Raw genomic sequence first — 22,174 nt, 5'->3', positions numbered from 1 at the left:
ACCGTAACCATGTAAACAAGAGTTCGTAGACCTCATATCTCCATGAACTATCCTGTTTATGCAAACGACGTACACATTTACATGATATATGCTTGGTCATAAACACCTTTGTCTAACTTATACATGTTGCAATATTGACAGTCCTATCATTTTCCACTCAGATGAATTATGGTGCTTTTGCTTTTATCATGCAAATTAGGAATTTATTTGCATAATTGGTATCTGTTGATGTCATACTTGCCATAAACTACATATGTTACATGCATTTGAGTCTTATAATGGAAAACACTGCAAATATAGATTTCCCTTATTAGTTATGCAAATTAAGTCCCAATTAGCATAATTTGCACATCATTATCTACATCTCTGTCTAAGCTACCTGCATACTAAATACCATAGAAATCTGTCGTTCCTTTGTTCCGTTATTCTCCCTAGACGATGTTCAGAATAACGTCCCTGCAGTTCCAGAGCAAGCTGCTAGGGGGCCCAAACCTACATTACTTCTTTATTACATCACAAGCTATCAGCCACCCGAAAATCAAGACCATAGCACGTCCAGGTCAAAAGATACAAAAATGGAAGTTTTGCTCCAGTACCAAGGTCACATACCATGGAGCCCAAAATCGACCTTTAACTTCGGCTTCACAACACCTGCCCACATACCAAATATCATCGTAATCCATCAAGAGGTTCCTGAGTTATGGTGACTACAGTAGTACGGAAACACAAACAGACAAACAAACACACACACAGACACACCCAAAACTATATCTCCATTTTTCATGGAGATAATGAGTTTGCTAGAGAATAGAGACCATGGCCCAGTATGCGTAATATATACGCGCAGTTTGCAAAAGAGACGCCTTGCGGAGGTTTGTCAAATTGATATTTAGTACATTTCAAGCCTCTATCTATTGAGGTAAGAACGTCCATAGTACTATACATATTATTAGGCAATAGTAACAGGGCTTTAACAGAATGCAGACAATAACTGTAGCCAAATTTTGTTACACAGAGGATAATCAACAGTAAAAATCCACCAATCGAGCGTTCATATATTATCTGCTATGCCACATGAAATGGTTCATTTTTTTCTTATTCTATGATAACCTCACAAGAAAGAGATGAACAGAAATCACAAGTCGGGTTGACAATATCACATAGAATTGTATTCTTTATATTCCAGTTTAATTCTGCTCTAAGACAAATGTATAATAGTAACTCGAAGCAGTTTTTATCTTCACAGATCTTACCCATCAAATTGTAAACTACGTAGTACTCATTCCTTTAAATACTTAAACCCATTCTACAAATAAAATTCCCCTCAACAATACACGTCTGGTGCAAATATCACTACAACCCAGCTTCCCTGGTACCGTTTCCCCGTTGTGTTGTCTACATTAGATCCCAGCATTTCGCAATAGCTTTTTAGCAATCATTCTCTTAGAAATTACATAATATTGTTTGATGGAACCATGTATCCGGCCTATAGCAGATGACAACAGCATTACATCAACTCGCACAGATGTCAGAGAAATCGTTTAAAATTCAGACGATTTTTCTGTTTTGCTGAGTCAGAAAAATCCTATTTCAAAGACAAGAGGTCATCATTTTTTCAAACCAGAAAAGGTGATATTAGTCTGGTAGTGACGTCATGAGAGCTGGTCATGTGATCCACCACTTTGTGAGTTGAACTTCATTTTCTCAATTCTACCCTAGTCAGTGTGTGAGTGATTACAGTTGACCAATCCACTCGTGCAGGAATGTTCACTCCAGCTGGGAATATATCTCTATTTGTCATATGGTATTTTTTGCATTGTTTTATCATATTTTTTCGTTGATTAGAGATGACCAGAAATCTTTTTAAGTTGCCGGAGAACACAGAAGTGAGTAAAGTTCATGATCACTTCTGTGCGTGGGAAGATTATACAATAGTGATCTTACTGATCAAGTCTGTGCGAGGGTGATTGACTACAGTAGACCAATCTGTACGTGCACGGCTATTTATTTAGTTTTACGTACAGTACAGTCTTGTAACTCTTAAACGCGCCCCAAAGAGTTTCACCTACGGGTTACTTGGATATTGGTATGACTCAACGACTCCGAAAACGCATGTGTAAACCCAGCCACAGTTTCAGTACATGGTTGATTAGAGATGTACACGTGCACCAATCTTTTTACTCTGTCAGAGAACTGTACTGTTACTCATAACTTCTGTGCGTGGGAAGATTGATTATATAAAAGTGATCTTACTGAAGCTATTTGTTTCTATAGCGTCAGTGTAACTGATTACAGTAGAGCGAGTAGACCAATCTGCACGTGCACGAATGTTTATTCAGTTTTGAGTGCAGTAAAGTCTTGCAACTCCTAAACTGAGTTGGAACCTCGAGGCATTTTTGGCCAAAAAAGGTTATGTCCTTATCGATATATTTTGAACCACTTCTAATTCCTAAATGTTGAACACTTTTCTTCACTCTCTTACAAACAGAAAACAAGTATCGTTTATATGACCATGACCATGACTATGCGTTACATCGTCTTATCACAAAACACTGTTGCTGAGTCAGCAACTACAATGTGCTCGACTTCGTATTCTGAAGCATTCGTTCTTCTAAGAACTGTTGCCAAACAGAACTTGCTAAAATCAAACAAACAAATAGGAGACTTGGCACTGGCAAACTTTAAGCAACGGTTGGTGTTACAAAGGTGTGTTTCATAATATGTGGTTCGATCTAGCATAACAAATCTGGCAAGTAAAGTTAGTGTGTGTTACATCGAGAGGTAGTTACAACAGTTAACCAATGACAGTAACTCCAGAGCATGACTACTTAACATAGCACACTATGTCATGCAATTACATACTAAATACTAAGCGTTCCAAAGCCACTCATTGAAAGCACAAAAGCTATTCTCTGTGTCAACTGTTGGAATCCACAATGTGCCGTGCAGTTTATATGTCCACACTTCCAAAACACCCAATACCAGTAACATTTAACACTCTTCACTTTAGTGGCTAGTGCAGGAATCTTCAGTTGTTACATAGATACCGTATTGTCCGCTGGGCATCTGCATTTACACAACTATGACACATTTACTGGTCACTTAATTCTCGTAGCATTGTGTGCTTGTATCATATACACATTACAGTTCAGGCTTTGTAAACTAAACGTTGATTACTACATACATGCACATACACATCCTTCAAAAAATCACATTGTATCATCTTTTCTGAGTTATCACTCCATTATTGCATGATACTGGTTTACATACGTTTTTGGCTTCACTCCCAAGGTGTATACATTTCCGAGAAAAGAACAATATTTGACAACTGAGAGAATGCAGGGGAATTACAGAGTTTTGAGAATATTAAGTGGGCGTGTTTTGCTGCACCTCTCCCGATGAATAGACAGATGAGCGAGCACTCGACTCAACGTCATCCATTCTGTATGCATTAGAACTATCTCCACTGTGACCTGTATGTTCACATTGATAAACGTCCAAAACATTACCTGATTTTGCATAAGGTTCAATCGTGTTGGGTGTAGTATCGTGTATGATGAGGGACTGATCATTATCTAACTTTGGCGAAGGAGGATCAACTTTGTCTTCATTGGGAACTTTAGAGAAGGTAGTTTCACAGGCCCGTTTATCTGGACCAGTTAAAGTGCTGATACATTCATTGCTCTTACGTCTGGTTTTACCTGCAGTTTCAACTTCCCCAATATGATATTGAGGTACGTCAAAAACATAAGGCGACCTCGCATACGGTTCAATCGTGTTCATGCAGGACTCCGTATCTGATTTTGCCTTTGTCCGCCGACTAACAACCGTGTCGTCATCAGGAATGTTGTGGCCGGTATGATCACAAGCCTGTGCATCTGTACCGATTACAGTACTGATAGCTTCTTCTTTCGTAAGAGTGGTTTTACCTCCCGTTTCTTCACCGATGTGATATTGAGGTATGTCAAAGACATGCGGTTCAATTTCATCAGGCGTAGTTTCGTCCACGTAGTAATCCGTGTCCGATTTTAGACCATGGTTGCAGCCTTCCTGATCATCAGCCTTTTGGATCTGACTGACGGTGGCTTGGTGATAAGTAACGTTGTTTACAAGTTGGCCAGTCGCCATGTTGTTTACGCGACCAAGAAAGACATTAGCGTTATCAGGTTGTTTACTAGCCAATGCACAATAGACAACTAACGCCAAACCACAGGCTACAACGCTCACTCCAACTACTGATCCAGTCACCACCCAGCCTGACGCCATGGCAACGGTTTGAGGAGAGGACGTCTCCTTATTCTCTGACGTTTCTGTCGCGATTTCAGAGTGAGCATTGTATCCTAGTTTCAAGTCTGTTACCTGATAGGACGTTCTAGTTGCTGACAAGACACTTTTAGAAACTTTAAGAGATATTTCATATATGTCAGTCTGTTGCAACTTCTTCGGTTCCTCACTCCATGACACTGAAGTCAGTGATGTTAGTGGCGACAAGGACGAAGCGATGACGTCAGAGGGACGAAGGGCCTGACCTATGGGGCAGGAACTATGAGGATCACAGGGCTCACCTGTGTAAAGTACACTAGTTTCACCTCTCGGATCCCAGACTTTATAACATTCTGAGATGTATTCATTCAATTTGTGGAGCTCTATATTCTCTACTTTAGGAGGTGTTTTACAGCGGAACAAAGACTGCTCTTTGTGCATGTCGCGTGCAACAGGGTGTCTCCTGAGGACATCTACGCATAACTGTGACGTTTTATTTCGGCACGTTTCCGCAAATATCGCGGTATCAATGATCCAAGTTATGTTGCAGTCGCAGTGGAAAGGGTTACCCGCTATGATAGGTTCGTATTGTAAATGGAGTCCATTTGGTGCATACTCGTCCCACCCAACATCGCAGAGAGACAACGTCTTTAGGTTATTGTAAGAAACGTCCACCCGTTTCAAGTTGGGCAGGAAAGTCTTCACAGGATAGAGCTTGACACAGAAGAGCTGATTATGTGACAAATCCAAATGAACTAATCTGCGCATGTTCTTCAGACAATACCAAGGAAAGTAACTGATGTTATTGTTTTTTAAGATCATGTTGTTCAAATAGGGCAGGGCCATGCAAGGAAACTTCTTCAGGGCGTTATTGGGAAGCTGAAGCCAAAAGAGTTTTGAGGGCAGATCTTTCGGAACATTCGTTAAGCCTTTGTTGTCACAATATATTCGGGGTAAACGAGAGTAAGGTAGCCAAAAGAAAGCATTGTTGTGCCAATTTTGAACGTTACATCCTCTAGAGAGCAGTTGTGAAAGTGCTGATGCTTCACAGTTTTGCGGTACGTTCATAAGAGTGAGGATCACAACCTGGACGACATTGATAATGGATGACATGCAGTATTTTGTGTCATGCTATGTTTTAGTGAAAAAACGCATAAAAAGTATTTTATCCGGAACTGGGCAACACTATTCACAAACACTGTTTTATATTATTGTACTAGTTCTACATTGAGTCCAATTTCTGTTCGATAAAACTACAGTCTTATGTCATCAGTAGAGTACACCATGCAATTGTATAGTTCAGTCCAAACAAATACCGGTTAGCCAGCCTGTTGACAATTTATAGGCCCTGCACTTGCCGGGCACAACGTTGTTCCGTTGTCTGGAGGGTGATCTCAAGCGTATGATGGCGGTTCTTAAGTTGCCCCTGCAAAAACTGGAGACCGGACTTGTTAGATTCCTCCCTCTGATCTGCTGGAATTGGAACCGTGACACGGTTTAGATTCCAGATATGCGCAGATTTCATTATGTTTTGTTCTTCATATAAGACTGAGGGAAAAGTATTACATTTATCCCAATCGTGAGTTCTATGCACTGACTGGGCATGGTGATAAGAAAAGGAGGCGACTTAGCCACTATAAAGACATGGCGCTGAGGACTTGAAACCTTTATGCATACATAGCCTGTTTCAGCAGAATTCACGGTCTCTGACACCTTATTTCAGCTTAACCAGGTTTCATGTCCATACTGTCCTAAGTTGAACAATGAAGTGTTCAAAGAGCTGTGTTTACATATCTGGTAGTTCCACAATGAAATTCTATTCTGAATAATTTCCATACCTTCGAAAGCATAAGGTACACCTGTGAGATACAAGCGCCTGCTGCTGTGCCACAGAACCTCCTGTAATGGCGTACTCGAGAAAAATAAGATCTTTACATCCTAATTGTCTGCCTCTCTTTGAGATTTCTCGGTTGGTGTGTCATCATTTCCATGACAATCTCTTCTCTCGTGACTTTGACTGTTGTCAGATATGAATAATTCAGTAGTTCATATCTTCATCTGCTGTGCAGATAAAGGGCCATTTTGTTTCCTAGACTAATATTTCTATCGTGTCTTTTTTACTCTCTTTGGGGGGAGGGGGTTGACGTAAGGTTTAATGGGGACCCACACTAAATTCAGGAAAGCAGTGGTTATGCGATTCGGTGTAAAATTGGGCAGGCCGAATTGGCTTAGGTTAACTCAGCCCCTCATTAGTCTTGACGCAAAATGCACCGATTACGTTCAAATTTGAGCGGTCCGGCTACGAATTACATGGAATCAAAACGGCTGACTATGATTCATGTAAACGAGCATGCAGGCCTCCTTTAATAACGGTTTATTCATCTTTACCCAGAGATGCACCATCTCCTGTGTACGGACATGTAGCATATGGTTCTATCTTTGCAAAGACTTCATCCTCGGAAAAAGTTCAGAGGCCTGTGTATCTGGACCTGTGCTAATGTGGTCTGTTTTGTCACAGCGGTCTTTCCCACCCGTTTGAACATCCCCAAGACCATATTGAGGTACTTCGTAGCCAAACGCCTCTGCATAAGGTTCTATACTGTCAGGCTGAGTTTCCTGCGTGCAGGACTCCGCCTCCGCGTTTGGATCATTCCTACAGCCTTCCTGATCATTAACCTGGGCAATGTCAGCAGATAAACCAGCCTGGTCGTTTTGATTGACAATGTTGTTTACAGCTAAGCCAGCCGCCATGTTATTTACGGAGCCATGCGGGGGGTTAGTGTCATCGGGTTGTTTCCTGACCATTGCTGAATATACAGCTAAAATCATCATACAAACAAGACTGGTCACTCCAACAACCATCGGCACCCATGGTGTCATGGCAACCGGGTGTGGAGTTGACTTGTCCAGGGACTGTGGGGTTTCTGATACAGTTGCCATCTTACTGATGGCCCTTGTTGCTACCAGGACACCTTTGGAGACGCTAAAGGTATCTTCAGTCTTTTGGGACGTCTGATATATCTCAGTCTGCCGCTTTTGGGACTTCTCACTCGCCTCTACCTCTACTGATAGTTCCAAACTTCTGGTTGTTAGTGACAACAAGGACGAAGTGATGACGTCAGGGAGACGAATGTTCTGACGTTCTGTTGGACAGAGCCTGTTAGGATCACAGGGCTCGCCTGCATAGATGCTACTAGTCTCACCTCTCGGATCCCAGACTGCATAACATCCTGAGATGTATTCATTCAGTCTGTGGAGCTCTATATTCTCTACTTTAGGAGGTGTTTTACAGCGGTACAAAGACTGCTCTTTGTGCATGTCGCGTGCAACAGGCTGTCTCCTGAGGACATCTGCGCATAACTGTGACGTTTTATTTCGGCACGTTTCCGCAAATATCGCGGCATCAATGATCCAAGTTATGTTGCAGTCACAGTGGAAAGGGTTACCCGCTATGACAGGTTCGTATTGTAAATGGAGTCCATTTGGTGCATACTCGTCCCACCCAACATCGCAGAGAGACAATGTCTTTAGGTTATTGTAGGAAACGTCCACCCTTTTCAACTTGGGCAGGAAAGTCTTCACAGGATAGAGGTTGACACAGAAGAGCTGATTATGTGACAAATCCAAATGAACTAGGCTGGGCATGTTCTTCAGACAATTCCAAGGGAAGTAATTGATTCTATTGTTTTTTAAGATCATATTATTCAAATAGGGCAGGGCCATGCAAGGAAACGTGGTCAGGGCGTTATTAGGAAGCTGAAGCCAAAAGAGGTTTGAGGGCAGATCTTTCGGAACATTCGTTAAGCCTCTGTTGTCACAATATATTCGGGGTAAAAGGGAATGATGTAGCCGAAGAAAATAATTGTTGTTCCAATTTTGAACGTCACATCCTCTAGAGAGCAGTTGTGAAAGTGCTGATGCTTCACAATTATGCGACACATTTATCAGAGTGAGGATCACAACCTGGACGACAACCATGCTGGATGACATGAAGCGGTGTTGCATGTTTACCTTCAGGGACAAAACGTTGAAAGAGAGCATTTTGTCAGGGAAGGAAACACTGGTTTACTATCGACTACACAGTTTTGTATTATTGTACTACATCTACCCTAATTTCTGTTCACAGTATAATCACGATCTTATGCCGCTAGTAGAGTACAGCATTCAATTGTATCTTTAGTTCAGTCCAACCAAATACCAATTAGACAGCCTGACAATTGATAGGTACGGCACTCGCCGGGCACAACGTTGCCCCTGCTCTTGTCTGGAGGGTGATCTCGGGCCTGTGATGACGGTTCTTAAGATTCTCTTGACACACCCTTAATCTGGAGATCGGACTTAGATTTTGTCAGTAGAAGCCCCCCTTCCTAGATCCTCTGATCTGCTGGAAATGGAACAACACGATTTAGATTCAAAATATGCAACAGGAATGATTTGTTCTTCTTATGAAACTGAGAAGAGTACTGTATTCATAACAAACATAAATTTTATGCACAGAGTTGGCATGATGAGAAAAAGGGGCTACTTCGCTTCTAAACATACATGGCACTGAGCACTTGAAACCTTTATGCATACATAGCCTGTTTCAGCAGATTTGGTCTCTGACACCTTATATTTTCAGCTTAGCCAGGTTTTATTTCAGTTGAAACATGGATGTGTTCAATGAGCTGTGTTTACATATCTGCTATTTCCATAAAGAAATTAAATTTAATACTTAATCATTTACATACCTTCGAAAGCAGAAGCTCGATCGAAGCCTGTAAGAAACAAACGTCACGTCTGCATCTGTGCCTCAAAACCTCCTGTGATGGCGCAGTCGAGAAAAACAAGATAGTTCAAGCCTAATTGTCTACCTCTCTTTGAGATTGCGCGGTGGGCGTTACATCACTGCTATGACAATCTCTTCTCACGTGGCTTTGTCTGCTGTCGGATATGAATAAGTCAAAAGTTCATCTCCTCCCCTTCTGTGAGGTAAAACGCAGTTTTGCAGACTTGAGTCATGCTGTTCTTTTGCAAATTAAAGCTGCATCTAACACATATTCATTACTTCCTGCCAATGACAGACATATACATACAGTGCTACTTTGCCACTATTTTTTTCCCTCGAACTTTGATTTCCTTTTACGTGAGATATATCCTTTTTTTATCATCAAAATCCTTTACTTTCTTAAAAGAAATCTCCTTACGTTAAGATGGAGCTGAGAAGCTGCCTCCCGTAACACCTACCAAAAGGTGATGATTCGTCTGGCAATGACGTCATAAGAGCCGGTCACGTGATCCACCACCTTGTCAGTTGAACTTCATTCTGTCAAATGTAATAATATATATAATTCTGTTCTTTTCAGTGAGTGATTTCAGTTGACCAATCCAGTCGTGCAGGAATGTTCGCTCCAGCTGGGAATATATCAATATTTGTCATATGGTATTATTTTTGGCATGGTTTTATCATATTTTATTAACATTTTGTATTCATTTACGCTTATTTTGTGCTTAATCCTGCTTTTGTATATACATGTTTTGTGGTGGAACTATTACTTAAGCTTGAAGCTTTGTCGTAATGCCACAGATACAAAACAAAACTGACAACAGAAACACGGATCAAACTTACAGGAATAGCAAGTGTATATAACGCGCCCCACTTACCCTAATGTTTCTCAGCCTTTCCCTCGTCATAACAGAATAATATTATACTCATACTATTAAAATGAATAAGTGTTCCGAAGAAAAGTATCTAAATGAGCATGAATGTATCCTACCCCCCCCCCCCCCCCCTATGCTGGGATAGTCCGTCAACTTTGACCCTTCTGTACGTGATTCCTGTGCGTGTCACGTCGCGTAGGTAAAGTAGTTTGCTGGACACAAGAAAGAGAGGTTTGTAGGCCTTTTCATACTATCTCCAAATCACAAGTTACATTCTACGTCAGCAGCGACGTAAACGTGGCTGAGTGGGAGGGGGCGTGTACCAGTTATGCTGCCAGACTGGTCGCTCATATGACCTGTTATAAGTCCTATTACAACTAGTCGATATGCATGCGGAAGTGGCTTTACTGTTGTTCCATGTACACGTGCCTGTCTTCACACCAATCTCCTTGCAAAGTCACAAACACTGTTCCTAGTCCTTCCATCTACCAACACGTCCAAAGTCTTGTCGAAGACATAACAAAACGTTTCGGAAGTATGCCTCTCGATACCCCCCCCCCCCCCCCGTCCTAATCAAGCGAATATAAACACGTCTCTTATTCAACACACAGGAAAGGTTCGAAGAAAACATGCAGTCAGCGGCAGGCAGAAGACTGGGGGCAGTGCTCGGCCATCTGTACAAAGGACCCCGCCACAAACCAGTTAACGTCGTGCCGTACCGGGTAAATACTCGCACTTCGGCCACAGGTGACTCCAAGTTTTATTTTTTTCCTGGATGTCAATTTCAGTTTTCCATACTTGAAACATCACGACATATGGATGAAGAACGCTGCCGTACAAACTCACCTGCTGTTCGACACATGTAAAATCCGGGGAAGGTGTACATGTAAGGATGGTAATTACTGAAACTATGAAAGGTTCCTTTCATGTATTATGATAAAACGACAGTTTAATTTCTTTCCGCTTCACAGACTGGACGTTACCAGGAATAAACGTCATCAGTAAGGACACCGTCAGCTACAATCACGTGTTCCAACCGTGGGATTTTGACAAGTTAGGTAAGAGAGGAAAAGTGCATGAGACACAAACTGTTGTGTTTGATTATCCTGTCTTGTTGTCATTTTTGAAACATGTGAAGTTGAAGTTGTGTTTAGAATTGTTCATTTGGAATTGGTCCTTTTTTTTCAAGGAGGCTAAAAAAAGAACACCTCCTTGGTCTTTTTGTATGTTCCCTGAAGCTTCATGTCACACCAAATTTTGAAATGAGACAAAACCCAAAAACATTTTGGACGACTTTTCTAACAGCTTTCATGGTTTATTAAAAGATTTCACATGTGTTAGTTTGTACCGAGAACAATCTAGTATTCTTTTACTAGAATTAGAATGTCCAACTTGTATCCCTGAAGGTGAAACATACATATAATCGTGAAGCACAATGAGCCACAAATGGTATCCGACAGCCTGGACAGCAATTGTTATACATGTATATTGATATGATAAGCTATGTTGTTGTATGCTGTGTTATGTAACTTTTAATCGAATTTGGCATATTTTCACTAATAGCCAGAGTTCCTATGGGGACTATCGCCTGCCAGATGTCGGAGATTTCGTACCTGTTAGGGAACCGTTACTTCTTCCAGCCGCCGGCAGAAACCAAGAATGAACCTGCCTTCAAATTGGTCTTCACGCGAGGTCAACGTTTCGAGTTCCTGCCATCCTATTATCGCCACCTTGCACCTGGTAAGAGAACTACAGCTACTGTGAAGTTATGCTCACTTGGCAACACTTCTTGGGTGACCGTGGAAGAAATTCGAGATTCCTCCACCAATGATCTGATGGTAAAGGGAATCTTTCAAAGAGTCAATGTTTCAGCTATCAAACGCATACCAGAGCCAATTCCTAATTGGTTGAAGGAGAGGTATTCCTATCTGACGTCATCGGTGCCGCGCCCACCGACGGTTCAGGTCTTCGATGTGCCAAAAAGCACAAAGTCCTTCCGATACTCCGAAGTAGTGGCTCCGAGGGATACTGACAGCTATCATCACACCAACCAAGCATCCTACTTCTGGTACTGTATGGACTGCGCGACTCTCGGAGCAAGAAGCGGGGCGTATTCTGTCCTCAGAGGAGACCTTGCTAATTACGATCTAAAGATCGTGGAGGTGTTATACCGGAAAGAATCGCTAGAGGGCGACGTGCTCGATATTGAGTCATGGGAAGACCAGGACAGTCCTGACACACTGAGGTTCCTGGTTAAGAAAGGCAATGAAAACATCACGCAGTTAACTATGCAGTTTTACATACCAAACGTTTAAGACGTCAACATGCAATATTAACAAAAGTATAGTTTTAAGGGATATCCGGATGTTTTCGTAGGATTGTCATAATGAACAGGGAACCTCCTTTGTTGTGTAATACGCTTGTAGGGATCGCTATACAAAATATGTAAATTGTATGCGAGATAGCTAACACAGGATGGACATTTTGTCTTATCTCTATAATATATATTAACAAGTATTTTAGCTCAGTTGCGTCTTGTAGTTATTCTTTTTCAAAGATTATCCGACCAGTTCTTCAGATAGATTTTTGCAATATCACTAATTTGATGACAAACATCCAATTGCTTAATACAAGACAGTTTATTTGTGAAACTCTATATGGGGTGGATTATGCAGTACACATTATCAAACTCTAATATGACTACCGAACAAGAAACCCTGTCTGGACATGCTAGAATTTCCCCAATATGACATCAATCACATCAACGATATACATATGTAGCAGATGTTCAAATGTACTTGCATACAAGACACCTGGTGATATCTTACAGCACTCCGGATCCATTCTCACTTTAGTGAGCAAGAATCACACATTTTGCCGCCACAGTCGCTATCTTGGAGCTTATATAGATAAAATTACGTGTTCCATGCAGTAACCTGGAATTTAGTATGGCCGACCGGTAATTTTAATTACATGCACTATACAGCCGCAGCTCAGTAGAATCATACCTTTATTTAAAAATGGCCAGTAAATACCAGTAGGATATCTTACTTTTATCAAATGTAGCTAATGTATACTTTGCATATCAGGAATAACATGGCCATGATTAACTTCAAAAACCTGCTATTATGCAGGAGTCTAGGACCTCAAAATGTGCTTTACCGATAGCAATGATTTAGATCTTGCCTCTCTAGCCATACTGCTTTCTCGGCATTTGGGAAAGTATGGTTGTTAAACACACATCACTACCAGTGGACCTGCCCCCTGCTGTAGTGACTTGCACAAATGTGTGGCCCAAGGGCTACAGAAATGGAAATGAGCGCCACCCTTATCAAGACGTCTTGGATATTTTTTATAGTGAGTTGCATTAGAAGATGAATCAGATACTTCAACTGATGGCCTCCGTGTAAATGTCGTCCATTGTCCCAAACTACGCCATCCTATCGTATCGGTACGTCATACATTTTGTTGTTGAGTGACGGCTATGACAGAATAGACCGTCGCGTCGACAAGGATCAACGACAGCCTTTTCAGTCAGAAAACATTTTAATTCTGCACGACACAGCCACGACAATCTATTATCGTAAACTTGTCGTACGAGGTATGTACGGGGGCTTGTGCGTCAGTTGTCGGCTCCGTGTATGTCGTCCTGCATCCAGGGTTCTATAAAGATGCTGCAGGTCCCCACCAGACACGCAGAGACGAACATCCACAGGAAGATCCGGTCTATGATCATCGCCACGTACTTCCAGTCCTCTTCCAGCTATGGGAAGAAGATAGACAAAACTGAAACATCTACACACTGCACGTTTCCAATCTTTACCTATTGTATGTGACCTTTGGAGTTCAAAGATGTGATTAATTCAAGAGGCTCACCGCATCACACTTGTCCTGACGTTTCAGGAAGCTGGCCACGTACTCCAGTCCCTCCAGTGCGGGCTTGGCCTCTTCCGGTGCCTCCACAGTCTTCGTGTTGAACCCGGCGTAGTCCTCCTCCTTCTCCTCCACCCGCCTGCCCGCCATCCGCAGACGCCTCAGCTTGACGTACTTGATGGCCGTGGCAATCTTGTTCTCCTCCAGCTCCGTCTGAGACCCGTTGATGTCGGATTCTTTCCCCTTACTCCTGGGCCGCCGCATGCACAGCATCGTGGGCAGCTTCTGCAGGAAGATCATCCGCACCCAAGGCGGCATCTGATGGGTGCTGCCCGAGCGGTGGTACACATTTAGCACAAACACAGTGGCCACAATAGACAAAGTCACGAGAGTCGCCGTGAAAAGCAGGTACTTGCCAATCAAAGGGATGGCAAATGACGTGGACGGTATTGTGTTAAAAATGACCAATAAGAACACAGATATGGAGAGCAAGACCGAGATGCTTAGCGTGATCTTCTGACCTCGTGACGGCAGGTAGAAGACAAAGAGGGAAATGAAGGAAAACAGAACACAGGGAACTATGAGGTTGATGGTAAAGAATAGCGGGAGTCGCTGTATGACTAGATATGCTGTGACATCCACGTAGGGTGGGCAGCACTCATAGTTCTCCACGTGGCGGTAGACAGGAGCGTCTATGATGACCCACTCGCCTGTCTCCCGGAAGTCGTCTCTGTTCACCTTCCGGTCCCCCCAGGGAATCATGTCCACCAGGGTGTAGTCATATGTCCAGGTGCCGAACTTCATCGAACAGTTCTGGGACAAAAGATTATGTGATAACAACCATGAACATTAATCCGCCGGGTTACAGAAATCCACAAATTTTCAAAAACAGTGTGTTTGAGAGATCACTAGTGCAGCGCCCCCAGGTATGCATAGTTTAGATATACAGTGCATTATACCGTGGGGGAAGTTATTTCGGTTGGAGATCTGTTTGGACGTATCTTTTCAGGGTGGCGGTATGTTATGTATATCTAATAATTATACTTTCATACACTCACACTGTCAAACCTGTACTAGTGACTACCTCTGTATAAGTACCTTGGTCATTGTGACCACTTTCTGGTGGTCCCTTAGCCATATACTCAAGCATTAAGACTCCTGTTTATATTGGCCACCTTCCTATTGTGAATTGTCTTCATCTCATTTGAATGGTCACTATAAACAGACAGGACTATTAACGATTTTACTAGCACCAGGAACCTATAATGATTTTCGGAAGATCCCAGTGTATTGGACATGTAGCTTACAACGACTGTCAATCAATCAATCAGTTAGTCTATATAGACTAGGACACATACTGCACAGACAAAAATTACAAAACAAAAAGTGCATTAAAAAGTGCTCAAGAAGCAGTTCAGAGTTCATTTCCAGGAGTTTGTTTGGTTGAGTCGGCTTAATGCTGTGAGCGTCTTCTTTCAGCCAGCATCTGGTGGAATGTAACTAATGTATGTATTTTAACCTGGGGGGGGGGGGCATACTTACCTGTTGGTCAAACGGGAAGAAGCGCACGTCGATGTAACAGTAGCTCTTGTAGATGGCAGGCGGAACCCAGCGTACCGTACCGTCATAGAACACCTGGGCACGAGTGTATGACGTCACCTCGAACTTACCATCAGCACTAGAATAAAGAAGTGATTACGATGTGTGTTTTAGCCTGTTGTTTATTCATTTGTACCGATATACTAGTATCATATTTATTAGTTCTAGGCTTGATTTTAGAATTTTAGAACCCCACGCTGTTTTAATCCCTTCCAGGTATGTGGTCTTCTGTCGATGTCTCAAAAGCTTTTGAAATTGTCCGTATCTGGAGAAAAGTGCAAGAATAGTTATTCAGGAAATCGGTTTAGATTTACAGTTAAAGTCTTTAAAGTCATTTTCGGAGATCTTTTTACATATGCATTACTCTTTAAGAATATATTTATTTTGTTAGGTAAGCTTTTTATTTTTCAGTCGAAAGCCTCTAGCTCTCAAAGGTTGAATTTTGAGTCCTTTTAATTATAAGCAAAATATCTCATACCTCAAAATAACTCGGAAGGATCGGGGTATAATCTAAAGCTTGAGTAACTACTTTTATTTTGACTTTTGTTGCGTTCTGTATTAGAATTTATCTATTTGTTATGGCTTATTCAATGGAACTGCAAAGGGGTGCTTTGTGTATATCAATGTCTGTTTATATTTGTGTTTATGAATAAATTTGAAAATGCCTGTCCTTCAAAATCGTGTTTTTTTAAACCAATGTGAGTAAAACCCGTAACAATTTTAGACATATGTTAGAAACTGCAGACTCATTATAGAGGTTGTGTATTTCGATGTCCATGCTGAAACTTTGAGCAGGTAAACCACTGCGTAAAGCTAATGATTGTATGGATGAAAAGGGGAGGTTTTCGCAGGAACGGTGTTGGGTTTGGTCATAATTAGTCCGCTCGGTTTCGATCTATTTTGACACGTTTTTCCCTCCCACACCTGGGTCCTTCCATAGAGCTCCGGACACCTAATCACTAAAGACCGGAAATCAATGACGAAATATATCAGCATCAGATCTATGGTTAAAGGCAACCAAAGCAATAGTAGGGACCGAAAAATGGGAATCAAAAAAATGCTGAAATCTTTATTATAGTGACATTTACTAACACTGTCTAGCACATTTGTGTAACAACTTCATACTTTGAGCATCTTAAAACCGTACAAAAACATGCCATACGATAATCCCATTAGTTTCGCGAGCCTACAAAAAACTCGGTGATGATGTTCAGTTCTCACATTACAACGAAGCCATATTTTTGCATCATGGACGTGGCTTTTTGCATCATTGTGATAGTGTTGTTTGAACTAATCATGTGTAGAAATTATTATATAAATTGACTTTCAAAATTCAATTTTCTGGCCCTAATATTGCTTGGGTTGCCTTTAACTGAGCGGTGGGCGTTAATCTGTGGTTTGGCCTGTCTAGCTTTGTTCTAGTTATTTGTTAGCCTAAAAGGCATATTACCTGGGACACATTGACTATCTTATGGCAACCTTCATTGACTACCGTACTAGCTGATTAAAGGGACTCTTTCTATCATGCTGCCATAAAGCTTATTCAGTGCTGGTTACATCAAAACAACATTGAACAGTAATTTCTTTATTGTACATCCATTTCATTGTAGTCCAATAAACTCTAACTCCCTCTCTTAGTACGCAATGTCAGTATTTTCAATGACACACAAAAATAAGGTGCAGCACCGCATTTCAGGTTATCGTCTAACTTTGCTAACGATTTGAATATATACATAGGATGTTTTTAAACTTTTAGATAGCTGTACTTGATTGTACTGTGATGTGATCAGACCTCCGACTTGACCACAAGAGTAGTTATCAAACTTAACACAGAAATATTGTTAATATTTACAATATCTAAGAAATGTTGTCATTTCGTACAATGAGGGTGAAATCACTGGTACCGTGATACGCACTGCAAGCATTACCTACAAAGTCTACATTGTTGTACAAACATAGCTCTATGCTGCGAGTTATTCTAAAAATATACCTCTCTATTTCTAAACTTACATACAAATCAGAAGCACCTCTGGACATCACACCATCTACCTTACTCCCGGACATAGTGACACTTGCAGTAACGTAGCTCTCTTCTATAGAAGGTTTGGAATGTACGTTACAAAGAACTTGGCTATGTTGTAAACTTGGAGGACAGAGCAAAACTTAAATGAACGTGTGTTATTTTTCCCAAAAAACTCTGCGTATTATGGTCATATTATCTCACGTTGCCCTGTGCCATTGAGCATACACGGTGCTTAAAGGCTTACAAGTCTTGTTTACAAATATAACATCGACTCATGTACAATAGTTGCTCTCGTTAAAGACGGGGATGGTATCGTTCTGCTGTTTCCTTGTACGAAGTTGTGATGTTGGTATCACGCCGGAGTTGCCTTGTTCTCCGTGACGAAGGGTTCGAGGAAGATGCAGCCGGTTCCCAAGAGACAGACGACGGAGAAAACCCACAGGAAGATCCGGTCTATGATCATGGCGATGTAGTTCCAGTCCTCCTCCAACTATGAAGAAAGAGAACGTTTTGGATATAAAGCTAATTACGACGTTGAAATATGACAATCATATTGGTAGTATTTCTGTAACATAGATTCATTGATGACACGTTTCAAATGTAGTAATTAGATAACTTGATATGACAGAATTTACTGATTTTAATCACACTATTTATAGTACTGACTGTCCATGGTCATACCAAATTTCTATCGTCATGAAAACATCGGTTAGGAGAAACAAATACTGTGTATCATCTGTTGATGTGGTAAAGACATGCATAACGATAGGCTCTATCACATAACGTCGTTTGGTACTTTTGAAATGTTTCATAATGACTGTGCCTTTCCATTTGGTAAATTGTATGTATTGAAAGACTTTTGTCGTTACAGCTGATTTATAGATGATTGTTAACTCACCGCATCACATTTATCTTGTCTCTTCAGGAAACTTGTGACGTACTCCAGCCCCTCTAGCGCCGGCCTGGCTTCCTCCGGTGCTTCTATAGTCCTTACGGGACACTTCTGATATTCCTCCTGCTCTTCACCGGTTTGTCGTCTTGCTCTCATCCGCCTCATCTTGACGTACTGAAGAGCCGTGGCCAATTTCGTCTCCTCAAGATCCGGGAGAGACATGTGAAGATCTCTCTCGATGGAAGCTTCGTCCCCGGGTCGCCTCATGCAAAGTATCCCGGGAAGCCAGCGCAGAAATACGACTCTGACCCACTCGGACATGTCGTGGGTGCTGCCCGAGCGGTGGTAAATGTTCGATACGAACACTGTAGCTGTGATTGACGTCGCTACCATGGTTACGGTGAAGAGGAGGTATTTTCCAATCAACGGTACAGCCAATGAAGTGGACGGGATGGTGTTAAAGATGACCAGGAGGAACACAGACAATGACAGCAGGACAGAAATGCTCAGCGTTATCTTCTCGCCACAATTAGAAGGGAGGTAGAAAACAAATAGGGAGATGAAGGAGAAGAGCACACATGGTACGATCAAGTTCACGGTAAAGAAAAGGGGGAGCCGCTGTATGACTAGGTAGCCTGTGACATCTACGTAAGGAGGGCAACAGGCGTAGTCGGCAACATGTCTGTAGACAGGAGCGTCTATCACAATCCATTCCCCGGACTCCCGGAAGTTCGCTCTGTCCATGGCGTTCTCCCACAGTGTCATGTCTACCAGCGTGAAATCGTAAGTCCACGTGCCGAACTTCATGGAGCAGTTCTGTTGGTCAAACGGGAAGAAGCGGACGTCGATGTAACAGTAGCTCTTGTAGATGGCAGGCGGGATCCAGCGCACCCGGCCGTCATAGAACACCTGGGCACGAGTTTTCGCAGCGACGTCGAAGCTTCCGTCGGCGCTGGAAAAGAGGTTACTCAATGAATGGCAGTCTCTGAAGAACACCTGTGACCCGGCGGGTGACAGACGTTCAGTTGACATTTTGGCCCGATTTACACACAAGTTTTCGGAGTCGACTCGGGGCTGTTTGCAAGGAGCTTTAGGCTGCTGAAGCGGAGTTTTTCTACTAGAAAACTCTCCTTGAGTGGCCTAAGGTTCTCCTTGCACAGTCCTGAGTCGATCCCAAGTCGACTCAAAAACGCATGTGTAAATCGGGCCTTTGTGTAGTCCAACACAGCCCCTACGGATCCTGATGTTCCACCATAACAAAGTAACCAATGGACAAAGACTGTGTTGGACTAGTTCATTGTTTTACAATCAAAGACACTGCACGTCATTGAGCAGCCCTGGGTGTTGACTTAACATGAAATGATATGATAGAATGTGTCAAGACTAGGCAGGTATGTACCTAGCCTTAAAGAGGGGACCAAAACGGGGTCGATAAATTTAATTTTCAGGTTTTGATTGGAGAGCTTACATAAAGCCACCGAAGGCAAACTCCATAAAGCTGTTGCATGCATGTTCGAATAAAAACTTCAAATCTACTAAAGGGTATGTTTTTGGTTTGGAAATAAAATCATTGTGGAAAAACGTATTTGACCATCTATTTCATTTTATTTTGTTTTGTTGCGAAGAACAAAACTTGCTCACACAAGACTCCAGAGTGACGAACAACATTTACGTAGACCGTTGTTTCTGTATCTATCAGAACAACACTACGGTACAGACAAACAACATGAATACAGATTAACAAGAAACGATTTTTTCATCTATGAAACATCAGCAGTCAAAACGATATGCGATTGAATAAAACACTACTAGCAGAATCACATCTTTTCAAGACCAAAAACATCTTGCAGCATTCAAAATGTTTCCGATTTTCTTCCGAGAGTCTAACTATGGGTACGTGACGCGAGACGGATTTTGTGCAAGATTCTATTGTGTGATGAAGATGTAGGTAAATGTGGAATGTTGGTTTTCACCAGACACGACAAAAACGGAATCATCCATTTCCTTTTTATTGCATTTATGACATAAACAACATCCATTGAAGTAGCCATGGACTTTCTCCAAAGACAGAACAGAAGACGGTACATGTATGTCTTTGTAACGCACATTCTCATAGCAGACAAGGTAGAACAAAGACTTCATACATAAAACATACACTATACGGAGTACATTAAACAATGTGTTAGTTCTAGCTACTGTTACGATCTACAACATATCAACTACTAGGCTATGCTTTATACTACTCTGGCATACTCTACAATGGGAATCCACTACGGAACGTTATGTTAATACACTATTACTACCGTGCAAAACAATGCTGTCAGAATTTGTTCTTTTATGTAAGATGTTTCATAGAAGTTACACTTTTAGATGAACGTCCCTTCATTTAGCTTCATCCATCAACAATTTAATGAACTTTGCTTGCAATTAGTGTATGACTATGATGCGCTTCATTTGATCGTTACATAACTTAAGTTATTGAATATACCATCGTGGCACTCTAGTAATTTGATAGGTTGTAATTATCATAATTGTCCCAGTGGGAAATGCTGGCTGTTACGCAGAAGCGAGTGATCGACCACATTGCCAGCACTGTTTCACTCAAACAGTCTCAAGTTTAACAGAATGTACTAAATGTGTTATTTCTGTGATCGGTCGTGTTTCACTGCTCGGACGGAGATCATGAATGCAAAGGTGCCCTTATGCAGAAGTGTTAAGCCGTTAAGCTAAAGTTTGTAGGTCAGACTAGTCCAATAGATTTCCCATCACCGTCCTCACTCACACCTGATGCCCCATCAGGGTAGATCTGGACTGAACCGCGCCAAGGTGATGAGAATGAGGCCCAATTTTCTCGCTCATTTCAGACAACCCGTCATACTTGGCAGCTATTGATTTCTCTTTCTCCATGTGTGAGTTCACTTTCAAAAAGACCCGCCCGGATTTCTCACCAAATGATGCCGCTTTAGAGCTTATCTCTAAATGGTTTGGCAAGCGGCATTCCAAAGCGCCATTCTAAGACATTTTGTTACTACCTTAGGAAGATTAAGCAACATAACGTTTTGTTTTATTACTGTATGAACGTAGCTTGTCTTTACCCGTATTTTCTTGTATTTAGATAACAATAAGATCATTTCAAGAAAATAGTAGAATTTTTCTCCTCCTAATTTTACCCGTGAATTAAGCCAGAATATGTATAATACGTGTAAGGATATCAAGTTGATACAGACTTGGCCTGCAGACTTCATGACTGTCAAACTTTCAGCTAACTAACACGGGGGTACCTTCCAGGTGGATCGCTAAGTAATTTGACATTTTCTCGCCTTTCCGTGATTAACTCCGCGCGCTACGCAGTACATCAATCATGCCTTATTGAAAAACTATGATGGCAAAAAATTTCATATTCTGATTAATGTCTTCTTCTTCAATGAATGTTGATGTGAGTTTAGGCTTAGACAAAGGTCGCCTGTGATTGGGTTCAGACCCACTCGGATTAAACTCGGCCCACTTTTCGCCCTTTTAGTTAATTCTGGGGTTATTTGCGGTATAATTACGGTCACCCCTTCATTAACTCCTGTGATAAGCCCAACTTATCTTCCAGCCCTTGATTGACACATGGATGTTCCTGGCATGGAGGTTGAAGAGCTCGTTACCAAAATAATAGTTTTGAATGTTAGAATCATTTTGCAAGTTGAAGTAGCCTTTTACTTGAAAATTGCTCATGGACCTCTGCTCAGCCTCATATACAAGCTATTGATTTGAATTTATCCTTAAAGTTTGTTGAACAATTACATGGGCGGTGATAAATACGAAAAGTTTTAAGACATTATGTAGCCGTGCTATCTTGCCTATCTCTTCACCTTTTTAGCTGTCTATGTATCTGAATA

At 41.6% G+C, this 22,174-nt stretch overlaps 1 protein-coding gene across 2 annotated transcripts in view; it reads right to left on the bottom strand.

Moving 5' to 3' along the window:
• Positions 1-13,114: 13,114 nt before the first annotated feature.
• Positions 13,115-22,174, bottom strand: part of LOC136444645 (neuronal acetylcholine receptor subunit alpha-2-like) — a 29,028-nt gene continuing 19,968 nt past the window's right edge. The window contains exons 5-7 of one of the 2 annotated variants that reach the window (XM_066442311.1): positions 15,319-15,454; positions 13,780-14,589; positions 13,115-13,666 (exon numbers count right to left, since the gene is read on the bottom strand). In XM_066442311.1, the coding sequence (XP_066298408.1) occupies positions 13,526-13,666; positions 13,780-14,589; positions 15,319-15,454 (1,087 nt within the window). In that variant the 3' untranslated portion in view covers positions 13,115-13,525. Of the gene's footprint in view, positions 13,667-13,779; positions 14,590-15,318; positions 15,455-16,944; positions 17,889-18,296; positions 19,243-22,174 lie in introns of those variants that run through there. The other variant, XM_066442312.1, reaches the window with a different exon arrangement.

This window comes from Branchiostoma lanceolatum, chromosome 11, assembly GCF_035083965.1.
Source record: "Branchiostoma lanceolatum isolate klBraLanc5 chromosome 11, klBraLanc5.hap2, whole genome shotgun sequence".
Classification (NCBI taxonomy): Eukaryota; Metazoa; Chordata; class Leptocardii; order Amphioxiformes; family Branchiostomatidae; genus Branchiostoma; species Branchiostoma lanceolatum.
The sequence above is the reverse complement of the archived record's forward strand: the minus strand, read 5'-3'. Positions and strand labels throughout refer to the sequence as shown.